Source organism: Silurus meridionalis, chromosome 13 (genome assembly GCF_014805685.1).
Source record: "Silurus meridionalis isolate SWU-2019-XX chromosome 13, ASM1480568v1, whole genome shotgun sequence".
NCBI lineage: Eukaryota > Metazoa > Chordata > Actinopteri > Siluriformes > Siluridae > Silurus > Silurus meridionalis.
In genome coordinates, this window is record NC_060896.1 from 14,327,164 (window position 1) to 14,336,240 (window position 9,077).

A 9,077-nucleotide genomic window follows, 5' to 3' on the forward strand; every position below is an offset into this window, starting at 1 on the left:
AATTATTATACACAGTAGTGGGGTGTCTATATATCACAGGTCGGGGAGAGCTCAAACACATACACAATTCAGGAAGGGGTCAGCATGGGTTCTCTAATCGGCCTGCTGCTGCTTAGTCCCATATGCAGCAAGCTTTAATGCGGTGTGTGTTTTGACACATTTTGTTATAGTCAGCATTAAATTTTTCAGCACTGTTTGCTGGATAGCTTTTCAGTGGGATCAGATCAGGCAGGCTAGCCTTCAGTTCTTACATGCATCAGTGAGCTTTGGCACCCTTAAGTCTGTCAACGGTTCACTAGTTGTCCTTCCTTGGACCACTTTTGGTAGGTACTAACCATTCCAGACTGCAAATACTCCATACTATCTGCTGTTTTTGAGATTCTCTGACCCAATTGTCTAGCCATACATTGGCCCTTGTCAGAAACTCTTTGATCTTTACTTATGCCCATTTTTCCTGCTTCTGAAAAACTAACAAGAACTGGCCATTCACTTGGTGTCTAATATATCCCATCTCTTGGTAGGTGTCAATAGAATGAGATAATTTACTTCACCTTCACCTGCTTAGCATTTATCAGTGATTTAACAAATGTTAGTTTTCATAACATCCTACTTTTGCAACTCTAAAAGAATAATTTCCACTTCATTTGAGTGACCCCTGAATTTGTCACAGTTTGGGATGCTGTACAATCACTGGAAAGCATTCTCATTAGGCCATTTAGCTTTATAGAGTTTAGAAATGTTTATATGAGTTGTCTACTGGGTATTAATAGACCTCCATTGGTCCAGGAATGATGTTTCCCCCATGCATGTTTATTGAGTTATCTTGTTTATGAGTTTTCAGTTAATGCTCTAATACTTTGGGTTCATCACACATGGTGACAAAAACTGCACATGCTGTATCAAGCAGATTTGAATTTCTTTTTAAGAATCAATTTGTGACTCCCAGGTGGCACCAAAACCTTTGTCTTCTCATTGGAATATAACAAGTTCACATTCTAATGATCTCCCTGCCAAGATCTTAATGGGTTTCTCAAAAATTTCAGTGTTTCCTTGTTCTCAACAGTAAAGTAAATAATTAATTTAATTAATTAATTTTATAGAACATGTTTGTGATTATATGCACTTTGTGGTTTCACAGTTTTTTCTCTGGACAATTCGAGAGGTGTGGTTACAATTTTATATAAACAAATATCAATAAAGAACAAGATTAAAAACAAGATTCTAAACCAATTGAAAGATGATGACTAATAAAACTTCATCCTCAGGGAGCATAGTTATTATTGTCAGGGGTTTAAGATGGCACTTATTAACCAATTTGAGTCTCCATATCCTGTCTGTTTCTCCAACACTTTTCTACTGATTTCTTTAATATGTTTTCTTATTATCTCTCTCGCTTTCATCCTGCAGTCCCTCCACCTGATTCGCCATGAGATGAAGGTATCGCAGAAGCAGCTGGGAGAGTTCTGTGAGGCTCTGAAGCAGTATCTGAAGAATGTCTCTGCCCAGAGGGACTGTTTCCAGTGAGTGTGTGTGTGTGTGTGTGTGTGTGTGTGTGTGTGTGTGTGTGTGTGTGTGTGTGTGTGTGTGTGTGTTTGTGTGTGTGTGTTTATGCATGTATTAATGATTGGAGCCATTCTTGTGTATACTACTTTCTTTTTTTTTTTTTTACTGCCTATAATCTTTTAGCAGTCCATGACCAAACTATGGTGTGTGTCATTTTCAGATATTATTTATTCTTCTGTGTTATTACCTTTGATTCAAAGGAAAGACTCCAGTGAATCTGGCTGCCCAGGAACCAAAGACAAACCTGTTTGGCCAGATGTTATTTTAGCTCATGAATTAATGATTAAAACAAGGGGGAATAAATAAGTAATTCTGTGACCTTGATATGGTTTTAAAACCTTGAAATGTATGCAGTATGAATTTGAAGCAAATAATTTATTCTTATATTAAATCAATCTTGGTAAAACGTCTTAATATTTGAGGATTAAATGTTGGAACACATTTTTAAAAATCACAGACGTAATACACCAAAGCTTCAAAGCCTTTATTTTGCTCAGGGGGTCTACTGTGCCCTACACATAATCACAGAAATATCTGTATTTCTTTGATAAAAAGGGATCTCATAAAGAGTGTCTCAACCCAGAATACCTTTTCTCATAAAGTATGTTTGTGAGATGTCTTTGCTAAGACAGGTAGGATTTAAGTGTGCACTTTTATTTAAATTATGGAATAAATATTGAACATTTTGAAGCATCTGCAGAAAGGAAGATCCACTGAACAGCTTACACGGTAGTGACAGTAGTGATCAAAAGCAGAAATTGAACAGCACACAGCATTTGGTATTTAATAATTTAACAGTGTGTGCATCTTAATCCTCCTGTCTAAAAAATAAATCTATTGAAATATATAAAAAAATATTTATGTTTGGGATAGTTTATTTGTATCGTTTGTCAAAGGCTATCCACAGGGATCGGGTCTAATGAAGAGCCTTACAGTTTTTGACAGAATGTTTTACTGCCATCATGATGCATGTGAGGTTTCTAAATAATGGATGGAGTGCAATGTTCAGGTTCTGAATAGTTCCCATTACCCAAGAATTGACATTAATTTCCTGGCACTTTCTCCTTTTATACATACTGCCGCTTAGTTTTTTTTTCTGCATCTTATTCTTCCTATTTACATTTACTTTCATAAGTGTGTGTTTTGGTAGGATGTTCTATTAATATCAGTCACACTCTTGTATACCTGAGAAGGAATTTTCAGTTGCCCAAATGAACACACACACACACACACACAGACAAAAGCGTTTCCAGTCCAGTAGTTTTCACTCTAAGCAGGTGTTGTCTGATAAAGTTAATTTAGGACATTCACTGGGTGGTGTGTTCAATAAAGTAGTGCAGTGCTTTATTAACAGAGCTGTAAGCACTAGCCGCAGGATTACTGCCTCTAATGAAAGCTGTGAGGCGGTCAATACACATTGTTAGGTTTATCTACACATATGATGTAAGCTGCATGCAATACAAAGAACTACTGCCATCCAGTGGAGTCTTGGTCTCTGAATTATGACTTTGTGTCAGTACAGTGAAGAATTTAATTTCTAAGTTACTTCACTGAAATAATAACAACTGTTTTGTTCCAGTACATTAAATCCTAGCAGGAAAATGAATTGTTTTTTACACTCTACTTATGTGCCTTGTTTTCTTATGCTCTGTTTCCTCTCTCTCTCTCTCTCTCTCTCTCTCTCTCTCTTTTCAGCGTGACTGCAGTGCGGCTTCCTGACGGCCTCTCTTTTGTTGTGTATGAGTTCTGGGATGGGGAGGAGGAATGGAAAAGGTTTCTCAGCTTGCTTTTTGCATGTGCTCTTTTCTCCATCACCTTGTACCACTGTCCATAATAATCGAAAGTCTGAACTGGCTTTACTGCCCTGCTGTTGTGTGGTGATATCTGCAGTGCTTTCCTACTGTACTATAGATTAGGGGTTTTATGACTTATTGATGCTTCAGGGGATTTGTTCTGAAAGTAATGTTCTCACCAGCAGCAGGTGCTTTATTAATAATTTAATCAAACACAGATTTTGGCAGATTAAGTACCGGAAGCTAATGGTTAAATTTGGTACCAAATGTTATAAAGCAATAGTCTTAATTGTGAGTGCAAAGCTTGACTGATTTTATATTGGGTTATTGTTTTAAATATAATACTATCTATCTATCTATCTATCTATCTATCTATCTATCTATCTATCTATCTATCTATCTATCTATCTATCTATCTATCTATCTATCTATCTATCTATCTATCTATCTATCTATCTATCTATCTCTTTAGAATTCAATTGTGTCATTTTTTAGCATTTACACCCACTATTTGTTTATCTGTATCTGCTTTTTCATCAGACACCTCCAGAGTGCAGCATGCAAGGCCTTCCAGCATGTGAAAGTGGACACATTGTGCCAGCCTGAGGTCATGTCCACTGTGGCTGTGCCAGGTGAGGCAGATTGTAATCTGACTGAACACTGATGCTATTTGTAGTGCAGTATTTTTATGTTACCCAGGTGGCTTTCAGGGAAACAAATGGTGTAAGAAGTTATTTTTAAATGTGAAGAAAGATCTAGCTTATTTGTAGTTATCATTTCAGTCATTTATGTTTCAGCAGCACAGTTCATAAAACTATGCAAATACAGATCAAAAGCTTCAATTAATATTCATAGTAAACAGTGTGATCTCTGTGACTTTAACTGTGGCATGGTTGGTACCAGTACTGCTAGTTAGATGCAGATGTTCAGAATAAACAAATAATGTACAGTAAGTAACAAATAATCCTTCTATTTGTAAAAATGGCTGTAAATTTTGTGTTGCAACTCTTGAATTAAATATGGGAAGTTTATACTTGTACACCTCTTCACCGTTTCACTTCAAATCCATTGTGGTGGTATAAATAAATTATTATTGTGTAAATCTTTAAATACTTGACCCAAGTGTACATAGATTCATACTGTAAAGGTATGTGTTCTTCCTTGTGCATGATTAAATTAAAAAATATAATATAATATAATATAATATAATATAATATAATATAATATAATTGTCAGGCGGAAGAACGTGCCGGAAACCGAAGTGCAATTCACGAAGGTTTTTAATGAGGAACAAAAGAGCAAGGCAGAAAACGGCAACCAGAACGAAAACTCCAGGTTTACTAAACCTGGTGAAAGCTATGACCAGAAAGTTCTGAGAACTAACAGAGTCCCGCAAACAAAGAGTAACCAAACCAGAAACCTAGTGTCCGTAGCTTGGGTAGTCCAGCAATGTTCATCAGCCTAAACTGTAGAACGGACAATAAACTGGAGGTTATATAGCGAGGGGGCTGATGAGTATATAATATAATATCATATCATATTATTTTCCAATGAGTTTGAACTAAATAAAATCTTTAATTACCAAATATTCCTAATTACTGTATTCTGGAAAAAATAATGCTTTATTTTTATACAAACACCAGTATATTAATCTAAAGCCATGACTACATCTTTGCAACTTACTTACTGAACGTGCCCATAACTTTAATTTAATAAAAGAATATCACTACACTGCTTAAGAAATGTAGTTGCACATCATACTTTCTTAACTACACATAAATAATACCACAATCTTTCCATGATTACGCAAAATACATATACAGTATCTCAAAAAAGTGAGTACACCCCTCACATTTCAGCAATCATTTTAATTTATCTTCTCAAGGTACAATACTATAGAAATAAAATTTGGATGTATTTTTGAGTAGTCAGTGTGCAGCTTGTATAGCAGTACAGATTTACTGTCCTCTGAAAATAACTCAACATACAGCATTTATTGTGTAAATAACTGGCAACCAAAGTGAGTACACCCTAAGTAATAACAGCTGTACTTCATACATACTATGTGTCCTATTTATCATGTGTTTGTCTGCTTGACAGGACCATACTCATTTGTGTGTCTTGTATTAGAGCAATAAAATTTGGTGCTTTGAGTACAATTCTCTCATACTGAACACTGGATCTTCAACATGGCACCTCAAGGCAAAGAGCATTCTGAGAATTTGAGAATTAGAATTGTTGCTCTTCACAAAGATGGCCTAGACTATAAGAAGGTCAGTAACACCTTGAAACACATTTGGAACAGGCCCCGCAAGGGTCGATCAAAGAAATCGAGTCCTCGTGCTGTGAGTCAGGTGCAGAAGCTGCTCAAAAAACAGACACATGAGTGCTGCCAGCATTGCTCTAGAGGTTGCAGAAGGTCAGTTTGTCAGTGCTTAGACCATACTGCAACAAGTCAGTTTGCATGGCCATCATCCCAGAAGGAACCTTCTTTTGAAGCTGGCTCACAAGAAGGCCTGCATACAGTTGCATACTTCTGGCTGCCATCTTGTCGTTTTTCCCGCGCCTCCCCGTATTTCAGGACACCCAAGACATTAGCTCGGGGCAGATTATCTTACTGGCTCCCTAGCCCATGAGAATATTTTGCCACCCTGCCTGCTCTGGTTTCTGCTCCTGCTCCTCTTCCTGCTTCGGCTCCTGTTCCTGACCCCGGTTTTGCTCTGCTCTGGTTTTGACTTTGGACTTGGTTTTTGGTTTGTGTTTTTTGCTCTGTCTTCATTGTTCTGTTTGCAGGCTCTTTTGGACTGTTTTTTTGTGGGGGGGATCTGGTTTAGTCTCTGCCTACATTGCCCTGTTTAGACCCTGGACTGTTTTTTTGGACTTTTTTGCCTTTGCCCCATTACCCTTTCTGTTGTCTTTGTTGTTTACCTATGCCCCATTAAAGCCTGTTTTTTCATTACCCTGTCGCATCCTGCATTTGGGTCCACCTAGTCACCCGCGTTTCCTGACAACAGTTTGCTGAAGACAACCTGTCCAAGAGCATGAATTACTGTTACTATGTCCTGTGGTCCGATGAGACTAAGATAAACCGGTTTGGCTCAATTGGTGTCCAGCATGTGAGGTGACGCCCTGTACCAACATAATAATGACTCCAAACACACAGCCAAGATTCCAACTGCCTTGCTGAGGAAGCTGAAGGTGATGGAGTGGCCAAGTATGTCTCTAGACCTGAACCCTATTGAGCACCTGTGGGGCATCCTCAAGCGGAAGGTGGAGAAGTGCTGTGTCTAACCTCCAGCAGATCCATGATATCATTATGCAGGAGTGAAAGATGATCAAAGCAACAACCTGTGTAGCTTTGGTGAATTCCATGCCCAGGATGATTAAGGCAGTGCTGGATAACAGTGGTGCTCACACAAAATATTGACACATTGGACAGAGTTTTGACATCGGGTGTACTCACTTTTATTGCGTTATTTAGACAATAATGGCTGTTTGTTATTTTCATAGGACAGTAAATCTTTACTGCTATACAAGCTGCACATTGACTACTCTAAAATATATCTGTTTCATTTCTATAGTGTTGTCCCTTGATAAGATCTACTAGAATGGTTGCTGAAATGTGAGGGGTGTACTCACTTTTGTAAGATACTGTAAGGTTGACTGCTACATTGAAGTTTCTCAATAGGACATGAATGCATTTTACTAAAACACTGATATTTAAAGGAATACATTTCATTCATTCATTAAACTTTTAAGCCTAAATATTATTGTAAACTGTACTGTGACAATGTTCATTGTTAGAAATTACAATACAAATACATTTAAATGTAATTCATGATGTGTATCATATAATCTCATAATATTAAGTCTGACCACAATGATTCTAAAACATTCTGTTCTTGCTCTTTCTAGCCGCCTGGTGCAGCGTTAGCAGAGACTAAATGGAACAGAGCCAGTGTGGACGGCCAGGGAGGAAGGCCTCGTCTTACAGCTGAATAGCCACACGCCTTCCCTACATATATACCCCTCTCCTTAAGCCTCTATATTTCCCATGATCTCTCAAAGCTCTCTCTATCTCGTCTGCCCTTTCCCCTTCTCTTTTGTATCTACTGTTTACATGCTGTTGGATTGACTGCGAAGAATGTGATACATCATAGAACACCTCCCTAAAGCTATTCAGGTTGCTTTCAGGAATCGTATAAAATATTCTCTGGACTGCTTTGTGTCTTCTGAGTGGATCAAAACAGTGAAAAAGAAAATGTACCTATCAGTAGTCTCTGGTTGTAATAAGAGTTAGAGTAACAGAAAACTAAGTCAATTTATTCTCTATAGTCTGCTTATCTTGAGATTGTCCAGCAGCTGAGGACTTTTACATGTTATGGACACGAAGATCTGTCAGGATTTAATGGCCAGTTGAGCTGCTTTTTTCAGCCAATACAATTTTAATCTACTCGGGCAAAGTACACAACCAGAGACCCAGAACAGCAGCAAAGAATGTTGTGTAATAAATGTTTACTTACATAAAGTTTACAGATCTAGTCAAAATCTGACATGCTGAGAGAAAAATGGTCTTAAAATATTTTAGCTTAAAACAGAACCACAGTATATGGATTGTTTATTGATAGTAAATATATTGGTTGTTGAACGTTTATACTGAGTCGAATGAACTCATGTCCTCTAACACTAAATCCCATAAATCTTTTGTTGTGCATTTCATTACATAATTTAATGAGCGGTTCACTGTTTACAAAGAGACTTATACAACACGATTTGAAAATGAACTGTTAATACTTATAAATTATATATCAATCAGAATCTTACCACCTCTAACCAAACATCCTTTGTACTAATTATGGCATGCAGGTTTGATGTATTTGTGAATGGAAATTTGTCAAATTGCTTGGGCTCCCGTATGATGTGAACTGGTCTGAGGTGAAGCAAATGTCCACAATGCTGTGGTACATTCCTAGCCGTTTTCTTCCCCATGAAACTTGGCTTCACTTTCCCCATCCCTCACGTGAGTGCATGTTCCAATGAATGTCCAGTAACTTATTCGCTGTAGTATTTAGATATGCTACTTTCAATGGATTTTGTGCATTTCTTAATTTTATATTACTTAAATTAAAAACACCGGAACTGAGAAATACATAAACACTAGAAATCATGTATGAACAGGCACTTTTATGGCATTGTTTAACAAAACACTAATTCTTATACCTGTGTATGTTTCCGTAAAGAAATAGCTTTCTCTCTTGAAATTGATTGTAGAGACTTATTGCAGGGATGCAAATATTATATTTGTCTTAACTTTGTTAACCTAGATTATGTAGTGATGTAATTCAACAAAATTAAAGGTTTAACGTGAATGAAAACTGTCTCCTTTTGCGGTCTTCACACATTTTGTTTCAAATAAACTACAGAAATGTTTTTTTAAAAGGCTGACTGTTAACTTTAAGACTTAATCCATTAAAATAAATGAATGGCAGTGTGAAAATCTTACCACACTTTGGGCAATCAGTGTGATGAGTGACTCAACGCTAAATAGCCTGCATGATTTAAGATTAATTATTGAAATAGGAGTGTTGATATAAATATGAAAAATGTGTCAGAGGCAATATGAGACATTACCTCATAGACCTTAAGCTGAAACATGCACAATATATGCTAAAAGGGAAAGCCAGAAATCAATTTCAATAGTTAAATATAGTCATATATTAG

The 9,077-nt window shown here is 37.0% G+C and overlaps 1 protein-coding gene across 2 annotated transcripts in view; it reads left to right on the forward strand.

The window, feature by feature from the left end:
- The window catches only part of necab2 (N-terminal EF-hand calcium binding protein 2), an 80,297-nt gene extending 71,566 nt beyond the window's left edge, over positions 1-8,731 (forward strand). For both annotated transcript variants that reach the window (XM_046865351.1, XM_046865350.1), the window contains 4 exons: positions 1,408-1,520; positions 3,259-3,336; positions 3,897-3,988; positions 7,272-8,731. In XM_046865351.1, coding sequence (XP_046721307.1) covers positions 1,408-1,520; positions 3,259-3,336; positions 3,897-3,988; positions 7,272-7,300 — 312 coding nt within the window. In that variant the 3' untranslated portion in view covers positions 7,301-8,731. The remainder of the gene's footprint in view (positions 1-1,407; positions 1,521-3,258; positions 3,337-3,896; positions 3,989-7,271) is intronic.
- Positions 8,732-9,077: the final 346 nt, after the last annotated feature.